This window comes from Akebia trifoliata, chromosome 3 (assembly GCF_017979445.1).
Source record: "Akebia trifoliata isolate Shusen 1 chromosome 3, ASM1797944v1, whole genome shotgun sequence".
Lineage (NCBI taxonomy): Eukaryota > Viridiplantae > Streptophyta > Magnoliopsida > Ranunculales > Lardizabalaceae > Akebia > Akebia trifoliata.
Genome location: NC_141377.1, coordinates 32,802,956 through 32,815,757, shown reverse-complemented (window position 1 = coordinate 32,815,757; position 12,802 = coordinate 32,802,956). Strand labels below are relative to the sequence as shown.

General features: G+C 33.2%; 1 protein-coding gene across 3 annotated transcripts; it reads left to right on the top strand.

Moving 5' to 3' along the window:
• The first annotated feature begins 3,773 nt into the window (after window positions 1-3,773).
• LOC147406441 (uncharacterized) lies at window positions 3,774-9,455 on the top strand. Of its 3 annotated transcripts, XM_086434481.1 has the most exons (5): window positions 3,774-3,933; window positions 4,284-4,425; window positions 6,676-6,885; window positions 8,014-8,233; window positions 8,976-9,455. In XM_086434481.1, the coding sequence occupies exons 2-5, from the start codon at window positions 4,304-4,306 to the stop codon at window positions 9,240-9,242; spliced, it is 819 nt and encodes a 272-aa protein (XP_086290607.1). In that variant the 5' UTR covers window positions 3,774-3,933; window positions 4,284-4,303; the 3' UTR covers window positions 9,243-9,455. The 3 variants fall into 3 exon arrangements, with proteins under 3 accessions (XP_086290607.1, XP_086290608.1, XP_086290609.1); XM_086434482.1 differs by lacking the exon at window positions 3,774-3,933 and having other exon boundaries at window positions 4,286-4,425; window positions 5,643-6,885; XM_086434483.1 differs by lacking the exon at window positions 3,774-3,933 and having other exon boundaries at window positions 4,287-4,425; window positions 6,296-6,885.
• The last annotated feature ends 3,347 nt before the right edge of the window (window positions 9,456-12,802 follow it).

The window sequence follows — 12,802 nt, the reverse complement described above, 5'->3', positions numbered from 1 at the left end:
CAAGAGTTACAAATAATAAAATATAACAAATATTATATGTAATTCTCAATATTAATTTTTTTTCAATATTATTTGCAAATATTAGTTACAATTTTATTAATATAATATTCATAATTATTAGCAAAAATTATTAATATAATAATCTTCATTAATAATTTTAATTATTAATATAATAATTGTTACAAATAATAAAATTTAACAAATAATATATGTAACTATCATTATTATTTATTTTTTCAATATTATTTGTAAGTATAATAGTTACAAATAATAATTAGTAATATAATGATAGTTACAAATAAATATAATTTTTAGGATTACAAATAAATATTTATTTTTTAGGATTACATATTTATAAGTATTAATTACAAATTATAAATGTGTAATTATAAAACATAACAACTGATTTTAAAATTTTATTTTGTAAGATTATTAGAAAATGAGATACTTTTTCCTTATTTTTAATATTATAAAATAATATACTTATTTTTTTCGCATTTTCATCTCATGCATTGCTATTAACGACAAAGATAAATTATAGAATCTTATTAAAATATTTTGTACAAAAATAGGATATATAATGAAACATAAAGAAGTTGATGTAGCAAGACCTAAAAGGCTACCATGTAGGATGACTGGTCCCGAGTATAGATAATATTTTGTTAATCTATCAGCAAGAGTTGTGTTTACTTGTAGTAGCTAGACAATTAAGAAAATAAGATATTCAAAGAGAGTCAATTAAAGAAGTAAGACCATCAAAGCTAAGCGAGGAAGAATACTTTGAAACACATATTTATAAGTGAAAAATGAATCATTATAACTGAAAATTGGCCATTAAAATTCATATTTATAAGTGATATTATATATTAAATTATAATACAAAGTAATATAATGTTTTAATTACAATATATAATTGTTAAAAAAAATATAAATAGGATTTCTACATGTTAATCAATTATGTCCAATGAGACCACAACGACTACAACGTAATGGCCGTGCATCTTCAATGTTAGTATTTCGTCTATTAAGGGTTGACCAAGATGACGTTGAGTTAATGGGGGCAATATTAGAAAATTTATTAGGAAAAAAATTACAAGTATCTCATCTTCTAACACCACATGCATATATTGCATGTTGAAAAAGAAAAATGATATGTTGCCATTTTTCACAAGTATAATATCTACGATCCATTTGAATAACATGTGTTTTTTATTCTTATGGTCAAGTATTTCAAACCTCATATCATTTATCGTTAAGACATTACAACCACTTGTTTTTTCAATTATTGTTTTTTTCTATTTTGGGAACTAGTCATGTATTCCATTTTGAATATTAAATCCTACATTTATGATGTAATTCAATAATCTTACATCTTATTCCCTCTAATAAATCAGTTGTTGGTTTTAATTAAATTCGCAATCTATGCATTAACCATTCATGTATTCCATTTTGAATATTGAATCCTACATTTATGATGTAATTCAATAATCTTACATCTTATTCCCTCTAATAAATCAGTTGTTGGTTTTAATTAAATTCGCAATCTATGCATTAACCATTCTTTTAAATTTGAAGTTATTATCCTAAATTATGGAATATAAGAGTAGTGAGCTACCGTCCAATTAACTAAAACATGAGTTGAGTCCTCATTGTTTATTTTACATATACATATATATAGGGTCGGGTTATTACGACCCCCTTTGCGACACACCATTTTGTCTTATATGGGCAAAAATGTTTGGAATGGGCTGATTTTTTGTGAGGATGATCTCTATGGTGAGGAGATCATCCTTGCCAAAAATTAGCTCATTATGAAACTTATAGCCCCATGTTTACAAGTTAAAAAATTTTAGACCGTCCAATTTTTGTAAATCAATTTTGATGGGGTTATAAGTTTTGGAATGGGATGATTTTTTGCCAAGATGATCCCCTCTTCACAGAGATCATCCTCACCAAAAATCAGCTCATTCCAAACATTTTTACCCATATAAGACAAAATGGTGTGTCGCAAAGGGGGTCGTAATAACGCCATCCATACATATATATATGGGTCAGGTTCAAGGGCCATATGAGAAAACATATGAGAAAACTTTCAACGGTAAATAAAATTTTAAAATATGGGTTAGAAATTTTGGATTGAGCTGATTTTTTGTGAGGATGATCTCTATGATGGGAAGATCATCCAAAAAAAAAAAAAAAAATCAGCCCAATCTGAAACTTCTAACCCCATTAAAAGTGATTTAGAATGTGGACCGTCGATTTTTTATCAATTTTTATCACTAATTTGTAAATCACTTTTGATGGATTTAGAAGTTTCTGATTGAGCTGATTTTTTGTGAGGATGATCTTCTCATCATAGTGACCATCCTTGCAAAAAATCAGCTCAATCCAAAACCTCTAACCCTTATTTTGAAAAACGAAAGTTTTCTCATATGGCCCTTGAACCTGACCCTATATATATATATTATTTCTAGTTATTCATTACAATCAATTTGGTTGTATTTTTTAGTTACTTGTTTTAACATTGTACAAAATAAATTGCGACGAAATTTCATTTTCAAATTATCTTGAAAATATTGAGCACAAAAAAAATGATGACTTGTAAGAAAATATTTTTCTACATCAATTATTAAATTTTTTTATTTATTCGAAATAAAAGATATTTTATTAAAATCAAAAGGTCTAAGTGATCTTTCAAAACGATTTAGAAATCATTGTCAAGTACGATTGGTTTCTTGTTCAATCACTGCATTTGCCAATGGAAAGCGGTCACTATTGGGACCAGATCCAATCACTATAAGCATAATAGATTTATACATGATTTAAACATAGATAAAAACTCTTCGAAAATTTCCTTTAGGACTAGTTGTTATAGAAGTAAAACTACTAGGGCTTATTTCTAAAATGATTTGACAATAGTGATCAAGATTCCTATATTCTTTAAATTTACAATCGTATATTTCGTGATTAGTTTTTCAAGGTTTAATATATGAAATTCTTACATTATGCTCATCCAAAATATCATTTACTATAACACGAGGAGTATAAGATTGCTTATTTTTTAATTTATTAATAATTTTATCCTTTATCCAATTACTAATTTCTTGAGGATGTGGTCTCAAGTCCATCCCGCTGTTACATTTGTGTACCGCATTTAAAGTAGAAATTGTAAAAAAATCACCATTGACAATTTTCCTACCATATATACTCATGTGCAATATTCAAAATCACAATTTACTATTATTATTATTATTATTATTCAATGCATAATTATTAGAAAAATTATTTTTTATTGTTAAATCAAGAATATGAAATCGATTTCTTTTGACATTTTTGTAATCTTACTTACATAAATCTTAGGCATATTCTCATTATCGTCTAATGATGATTTGATATATTAGTTATTAGATCATCATTATCACTATCAGAGTTATTTTCTTATAGAATATAATTATTTTCAACAGAATTACGAATAGTTGGATTATAGGCATTTTCATGTATTTGATTTGAGGAGTAAGTCTCACCTCGTAAATTTACATGACTTAACTATAAATCAATTATCCCATTTCAGTATTTATCGAATTATACGAATTTTTGGCATGGACTACATAAATAAATATACTTTGACAGTTTTCATTCACTTCTAATGTATACTCACAAGTAGATTGCCAATACGGAACAATTAAGATCCGACGATCTAGATTTCTTAGGTTTTTGATCATCAAAGTAAGTGGGACCATATGTGGTGGGGGTGGGAATAGCTCACATATCTCATGTTCTTGGATTGTCTCCCAAATCAATAAAGCCCTTGGCTTCTTCACAAGAACTGATGCCTGCGGCGGATCTCTCCACATTCCCAATCTCTTGTTCTTTAAAATCTAAATTCTAAAATCTAAAAACTAAAATCTAATCTAAGATTTAACCGTAAGAAAGGTTCGATTTCTTCCTTCCTTCGTTACATTTTGATGCATCTTCTATTCAATCTTAAAAGAAATTGTGTTATTTCTAGGCGGAATTAGGGTTTAATATACAGTAACCATTGAAATTGGTTCTAAAGATCTCCATATTCAAATATTTTCATGTTGATTTAAGAAGTACTCCATAATTAGGGTTTTGTCTGTTTTGAGTTCTGTCTTATATCAGAAATTTACTGTTTTTGTATTGGATTTTGAAATTTTCAGAGGAATTTCGTTAGTGGAAGTGTTAATTGGAGATTTTTTTTTTTTTTTTTATATCTAATTTTTTGTTAAAATTACGAAACTAAGATATATCGCTTTTTCCAGATAGAAAATTGAAAGACGAGATGCCTCGGATGGTGTCCCGTTCACCTTCTTATAGGAGAAGACATTCTCCATCACCCATCGGTCATAGGTATAGCAGGAGAAGCCGAAGGGATCGAAGCCGGTCTCCCTATTCCTACAGTAGGTAATTTTTCTAAAATTTCACTCATTTAATTGTTCTTGTTGAATTATTATTACTGTGTTGTTGTTCAAAGGCTCACACTTTACATATTTCTCACGTGTAATCTTTATATGGGTTTCTGGTCCATGTGTTCCTTTTGAAGATGATTCATAATTTATGTTCCGTTTGGAATTGGAAATCTCTTGTTCTTTGATTCGCTTATGTGCCCGTTATTTGTAATCTAATTGGAAGAAGTAAGTAGGTGTAAAATTGTTTGAAAATAATGTGGTTTCTGCGGTCTGGCAACTTAGATATTAGGACCCAGTTCTCGGAATCCAAGATAATGGCGTTGGATATATTAAATTGAACACATCGGCATGAGGCCAAACTTGGTAACAAGTACAATTTATCCATACTGAGGTGTACATCATGGTGCGTCTAATTTGAAACATGTCGATGATTGTGTTTGCTTTGGTCAGTTATCTCGGAGTAATGAGTAATGTAGTTAAGGGAAAAAGGTGCACTTATGGTGCAAAGGCCTCTTGGTGCCTAAGGTGCACGCCTGAGGGAAGCATAGCATTATAAAATTATTAAAATTAATAAATTAAATAATGACAGATAGATTCTAGATATATTATACTTAAAATATGTATAAATATGAGTTTTATATACAAGTTAAAGTATTCAGTACCTCAAGAAGAAGAAGAAAAATCGACAATATCATTAAAATTAGGGAAGAAGAAGAACCATAATAAGGAAAGAAAATGTAGTAGAAGTTGGCCAACACGTGTTGTTGCTATTATGATACCACAACAACTAGGGTTAAGGTTTAAATAGTTGTTTTGGGGGAATGTTTTGTCAAAGAAAAAAATCAATACTGAATCGGTTGATATATTCTCGAAACATTCAATGCTTAGGGGGTCAATGTTTCTTATCGGTCTTGGTTGATACTGATACGTATCGACGGATACATCTCAATATTTTGAACCATGAATAGGGCCATCAGTGGGTGGGTTTGGGCTGAGCTTGTTTGAGTCCTAACCCTGTTCTAGAAGGGCAGGCTCTACCTTAGACCAGCCCTATACCCCTATTGGGCCCAAGTTGACTAAGCCATAACTTGGTTCTAAGGGGGTTGGGCCCGTAAAAATAACAAAGTATAAAATGATGAAAGTATACTTTTCAAATAACTATTTTACGTAAAGATGTGAATCTAATAAACAAAATTCATTTATTTTTTTCAGCTTTAATAAGGCGTGCACCTGCTATGCTTAGTGCCTTGATCGAGGCGCAGTCAAGGCGTGTGCCTTGGTGCGCCTCACTTACACTGCCTCGCTTCACATGTATCAAGGCACATTCGATGCACCCCACCTTGAGGCGCCCTAAGGCGCTTGCCTACAAAGGACTATGAGTAAATACTTTTTTAGTATTAGAGATTCTCTGCAGTGTTTTTAACCTCTTCTATTTTGTTGTAAAGAGAACTGAATATTCAATCTTGGATTACTCAAAGGCAAGCATTCTGATAACATGGTTGGGTTTTAGTATTTTGATTTCTTTGTTGTTTACATGCACAAGTGGACGTGCTTTGATTATACAATTGTGTACATTCTGTACGTTGGTGGTTGAACTTTTGCATTTGTGTTGTGGAGTCTTTCACTTGAAGTGAGCATCTTGATGGCTTGCATTACTTACACTTAATGATCATCATGTTGCTATCAGTAGCTTGCCCACATCGTTTCCCTTATGTTGATTTTGAACCCAAAATTTTAGCCAATCATATCTATCTGGGCTTGGTCCTGTAATTCCCGTGGATAATTATCATCCTCCATATGTTGATTTTGTACCCCAACTTTTAGCCGGTCATATCTAATATGAGCTTGGTCGTGTAATTCCCAAGGAAAATTAGCTATTCATGTAAGGCTGAACAGATCTCGAACTTTAATACCTGGAGCGGAACATTCAGGCAGTTTTAAGAGTAAGGCAGAGAACATGTTTATTAAAGAACAATTAAAGAAACATAGGTGCTATCCATTTTATGGGACTAAACAGGTGATGGGTTTCGATGGTTGTCCTTTGGTTGCTCGACTGGGGCATCTGAGATTTCATGAGATAAAAGATGGGTCATACGAAGGTTTCTCTCAATAATATGCGAGGTAACTGTATTGTTATGTTGTAAACTTGTATGCTAGAGGGTGGGTATGCGTGTTATTTTTATTTATGTTTTGTGATAGTCAAATTTCTTCAAATGTTACCTAATATTTGCATTCTATTATATAGGCGAAGAAGTCGTTCTGTTACCCCACGACGCTTTTCACCAACGCCAAGGCGACATACTAGTCGTTCTCCAACACCAAGGCGGCACAAGAGACAGAAAAGTAGGAGTATCTCTTTGTCCCCTATAAAAAAATCTCGCAGTCCAAGCCTTGGGTCAACTGAGCGCAAAAATGCCATTGAGAAACTGAAAAATGAAGAAGAAGAAAAGAAAAGGTATATGGTGACTTCCCATGCTTGTACTAGCATATTTCTCTATATCCTTATTCTCCCTCCTTGTTCATCTTTTTGGAAAATTAGTTTTGTCTTGATGTTGTCTTCTTAGCACATTTGAGCTATGTTTTTCAAGTTGGCTGCATTACTATTTTTAATGTAATAATGCGAGAAATTTATCCTTGGGATTTGCTTCACATAGATTCTTAAAGTCACTGTCCAAAGATCGATAAAAATTCTGCAAGGTTTATATCCTTCTTAAACTAAATCATCTAAAATGTGGACCACTTTAGAATAATTTTTGTATGACAAGTTAGCAACATTGATCCTCATCATCCAACCAATTTTTTCTTTAGGTGCCCAAAAATATAAGTACAATATCTTACGTGATTTCCAAATCACTTAATGATCTTGATTCGGCTTGCAAGATCCCGAGGCTGAGACTTGGATACATTATATTAGTAATAGAAATTCCTCTAAATGGATGGATATGGTTGATTAAATGTTGAAGCTATAGTTAGAAACTTGAGTGATTCCTGGGAATCAATCAAGTGGACTATAATTGCATGTTCTTGCATTTATAAAGTCTTCTATTGTGGCACTGATTTATAACGAACATGATGATTCCAGTGCTTTTTGACAATAAGGTCATCTAAGCATTTTTGTGTGGCAGTAGATTTTTTTACATAAATGAGTATAAATCGTGGAATCTTTCACATAAATGAGGATTAAAGTGTTTACATGATTAGTTTTAAACCTGCAACAGGTTACTTGACCTTTTTCTCCACAGGCTTTTCTGAAGGAAGCTACTGCTATAGTTCAACTTGTTATATTTGATGATCCAATTGGTGCCTCGTTTATCTACTGTTCTCCAGTTTGAATACTCATTTGTTTGGATCAGAAATCTGTTATAGAGGTATGCCTTATAAGCATAAAATTTGTACTTAGTGTCTTGATGAATGGGAAGGTTAGTTGGCCATTAATTATTGTTATAATAAAAAAGAAAAAAAAAGGATTACCACGTCACCTCTGCCGAGATTCAGTTCTGCTAAACATTTTGGACTTGAAAGTGCTATGCTGTTTCTGCATCAGAGGCCATTTTCCTGCTTAACTTTTCTCTTGTGCTATCAGGCGTCAACATGAGGCAGAGTTGAAACTATTAGAAGAAGAAACTGCAAGGAGAGTGGAAGAAGCGATTCGGAAAAAAGTTGAAGAGAACTTGAACTCGGAGGAGATCAGGCTTGAAATACAGAGGCGAATAGATGAAGGTCGTAAGAAATTGCTTGATGAGGTTGCAGTTCAAATTGAAAAAGAAAAAGAAGCTGCTCTTATTGAGGCTAGGCACAAAGTGGTATGCTTTTTGGATGAAGAAAAAATGCTGATTTGCTACTTTCCTGGAGTTTCTCTAATATTAACTTTCCGAATAAGATTCACCAAAACTAGGGTGGGCAAAACCCTTACCTGATCTTGGGTTGGGTTTGAGCACAGTTAGCATGGGTTTGGGCAAAAAAAAAAAAAAAAATTTGACCGAATCAAATTGGGTTGGGTTGCTGCGTAGGTATCGTGTTACCCGATTTACCTGAACCCGGCCTTAATATGATTGTAATTTAAAATATATTTTCTCATATCCTTGTTTCTTTATCATTCACAATTCACTTTTCAAACTTTTGTTAATCATCATCACATTACATTTGTTTTTTGGATGGGTAAGCTGGACTGGAGCCCTACATTTGCTTTTAATTTCGTTTATGTTAACTTTGAAATATATTTTTTGGGAAACAAACTGCACATTCTTTTTACATACCACTTAACTTTATATAAATTCATACATTACTAAATTATCTAGTATTAATGAGGAATGAGCAAACTTGACCCAACCGGACTTGAGTTGGGCTCGGGTTGGGTGTGGGTTGATCCCCAACCCGATCCAACCGATCCGAGTTGCAGCCCTAACCAAAACCATTTAACTTGGATTGATATGCTGGATATTAATACAAATCAAATATCGGAGTTGAGAAGCTCCTCTGGACATGCATAATGTTTTCTTCTGAGAAAACATGTGTGATTAGATGTGACATGATGATATCTCACAGGAACGAGCTCGAAAAGAGAGAGAGGAGCTGGATAAGATGCTTGAGGAGAATAGAAGGAGGGTAGAAGAGGCTCAGAGAAGAGAAGCGTTAGAACAGCAGCGGAAAGAGGAGGAGCGGTACCGGGAGTTGGAGCAAATCCAAAGACAAAAGGAAGAAGCCATGCGGAGAAAGAAATTGGAAGAGGAGGAAGAACGTGCAAATCAAATGAAGCTGTTGGGTAAGAATAAATCACGGCCGAAACTGTCATTTGCTCTCGGTTTGAAATGAAAGTTTGAAGAATTCGAATTTCATGCAATGTAGGTTGGCTTAGTTGGTCTTCAATTCCTTGTGTGTTTATTCTTGAAAAAAAAAATACTTCCAAAATGATTTTTCGCTTTTATACTAGGCATTGTTGTTGCCCTTGAAATGCTTACAGTGTTGTCTGGGTTTGTCTCCTACAGAATGAAAACAATCGGAATGACCATTGTTGATTTGATCTTAGTTTCTTTCGTAATGCAAAATAAACTGGCATTTTCTTCTATCTATTTCATCATGAATTGTGATAATCTGAGGCTCTTTTTGTACGCTCTCCAACATTCCAGTGCAGAACCATAAATCTTTGTCCTTGTGTATCCCAAAGCAAAGGATCTACGGTTCTGGTGCGTACAAAAAATAGAGTCCGATTATCACGACTCTTTCATCATAGGTAATTCAGTAAAACTCCCTGTAAAATTGGTGATATTAGTTTTACCGTCTTGACCTTCTTTTTTTTCGGGCCATTTATTTCATTGTTTTGATCTTTTGGCTTTCCTGTTGAATGGAAAGGATTCTGTGGAGTTGGGACTCCTGTGGTTTGTTGGACCATCCGGAGGGAAATTAATAATCATTTCTTTGAAAGAATTGAGAATTCGGTCCAACTAATTATAATTTATATGAAAGTTATTTTCTTTTGGTCTGAAGCATTTGAGGAATTTATTAGGGTCTTTTTCGAGGATCTACTATTTGGATGGGATGGGATGGGATTTATTCCGAGTGAGTTTGCCATGGTGTTTCATGGCAAAATATCCAATGTGATTTCCTGTTGCATAAAGGATTTTGTTGTCTTCAACCTTCAATGAGCAAGGATCATATATTTCTTGGAAGATATTAATGAGAATTTATATTCCATGCCAAATAATATTAAAGATATACAAAACACATCTTCTAAGATTTATTAAACTGGATTTTCTTAGAAAACTCTCAAGAGAAAAATGGATTTGTATGTTTTCTTATTAAAGATATATAAAACTCACTCTCAAGAGGAGGAAGTGAGGAAGGAGCATAAAAAATCTGTCCAATGAATTTTGACGAACATTTAGTAGCAAAGAAGAGCTTTGAAATAATCCATCCATCCACCCATTTAAAGGAAAATTTCTGACTTCTAAACCCAATGAAAACCAGCTAAATTCAAACACAATGACCTGGGATGAACTATGAAGTATGTCAAGGTGTAGTTTCTCTAAAAAACCTCTTTTTTTTTTTTTTTCTTCTCATCCATAACATTTTGTAGACAAATGTTGTCAAATTTCATTGAACATATTTGTTCTTTTCCCTCTCTCTCTCTCAGTGACTGTTTCTTCTCTTAGATTTTTTAAAGAAAATCCATTTTAATAAATCATAGAAGATGACTTTGGTCTCATTAATTTTTACTTGGGATAGCATGTAAAATCTCCTTAATTGGTGTGTTGATAAATAAAAGTTTGTTTGCAAATATAAATTTTCATGTCTAAAAATCAGAGCACCAACTTTTGCCAATGCCACCCCAATTCATATGTAAACCATCACAGAATTAGCACATATCTTCGGGGTGGCATAAACAAAAGTTGGTGTGGCAATGGAAGCTATTTTGAAAAATAATAACAATTGGTAAAGCCACCCCAAAGAGGAGTCTAAATAATTCATTTTGCTTCATTGCGCTCTTGGACTACAGTCTTGAATTGGAAACAAATTCTTTCTTTTCTCTTCTTTAATATATGTCCAAGTTTAAAGAAAAATCAAAGAGTGTTAAGTGTAATGGCCAAGGCCTCTCTCCAAAGAGGAAATGGTTGTGATTTCAAACCCCCTCATTGACCACCCAATACGAATTATCTCACCATACTAATCGCGCCTTGGCTCATGCAAATGAATCCTTCGGAGTCACATCTTGATGTTGACCCGACTCCAGTCAAAACAAAGTTGACTACTGTGAGTCAAATGGATCTCCACAAAGTTAAGGTTAGAGAGGCAAATCAATCTTAGAGGGCAGTTCTAAGGTTAGAAAAAGAGGGGTAGCCCTTAATAGGCTATGAGTTGGTTTGATCTCCGAGTTGTGACTAGTGACTAAAGCGTCAACGGTTCATTCTGAAAGTGATTGTTAACCTATCAACATTATCACTATATGGTTGCTAGTGTGTAAAGTTATATAGTTGATATCTTTTCTGCCTTTTCATGGACATACATAACATATAATTTCAATTAGAATAATGATGAATCCCGATGAAAACGATTTATGGTTCTGTGCCCTTGTCACGTCAGCCGCATACCCAACCACAGACCAAGACCGCTTGCATTCATCACGACTCTTTCAATTACAAGAGGAAGAAGTTTGATCGTAAGCAAAGCAACGATCAATTCGAGATTAAGAAATTAAGTAAAGTGACTCTAGCTTTCACATAAACCAAATGAACAATCATTCAATTGCCATTATACCAAAGTGGCACAAGAGAATTAGGATAGGTGACACTAAAGATGATGATGCCTAAGCGAGTTAGAAGTGGGGGTGCATTAGTAAGGAATGATCATGGGAATTGCTCATCTCCCCATCATAAGAAATGGAAATTTTACTAGTTATAAGCATCATGCCTCACTACATTAGAAGAAATATTCACCAACCTCTAGGGTTATAGAAAAAAAGAAGATATATACCCACTTTCATAGAAAGACCATATTTGTAGTATGGGAGTAAGATTCGTAACGGAAGAATAGAGATGTTGTGATCGTATCTGTAACTAACGATGAGGTGGACGGAAATGATAATCACGATTACCGTATATCCAAGGAAGAGATACTGACTTTTTGTTACATATAAACAAGGATAGTAATAAAAAAAGATGGAAGCCTATATATTACTAAATTAATTATATTTTGATTTCAATATGTATATAACAAGAAATTTGAATTAGCAGCAAAATTTCTTTGACAAATACCACATTGATATTTAAGAGTCATCAAAGATCAAGAAGGAAGTTGGTAACATTGTCATGTATTTCAAGGTGTAGGTTGATGGAATTTACCCTAATTGCCAATAGCCCATAATGTAGAGTCTCATCGATGCCAACAGATATCATGATTTCATGATATATGGTAGATGTACAATCAAACTTGATACATCATAAATTTTGTTCCTATTGATGTTCTTGCATGGAGACCCCTGTGTGTGCATGGCAGGGTCTCCTTTCCAACCATCAAATTATCCCTTTGAGTCGTGTTGGAGTGACCTCAAGATTGACCTCATTTCGCACTTTCCTAACGTGGAGGTGTGTACGAACCATATATGTTTTTCATCTCGATGAAAATCATCTCTGATTAGGAGTAGAGCCAGGATTATTAATTTTTATTTACTTTTTATAATTTTTTTTAGAAGTTGAAGAAAATGATATTTATATTAGTAATTACTCTATGAAAGGAGTCCCTGTCAAAATGCAATGTCATCTTCAAAAAATTGAAAGGAGTTGAGGAGGGAGTGGAGCAAATGGGGCATGTAATTAGTTGAAAATATAGGGTTATCTCAAAAGTTCTGTGGGGGCAAAAATTGGAGTGAGGTGAGGGCG

Excerpts from the sequence above, each read along its gene's own strand:
- LOC147406441 (XM_086434481.1), top strand. The coding sequence starts at position 4,304 with ATGCCTCGGATGGTGTCCCGTTCACCTTCTTATAGGAGAAGACATTCT. Across the intron at positions 4,426-6,675 it reads TCTCCCTATTCCTACAGTAG|GCGAAGAAGTCGTTCTGTTA; the intron begins GTAATTTTTCTA and ends TCTATTATATAG. Across the intron at positions 6,886-8,013 it reads GAAGAAGAAGAAAAGAAAAG|GCGTCAACATGAGGCAGAGT; the intron begins GTATATGGTGAC and ends TTGTGCTATCAG.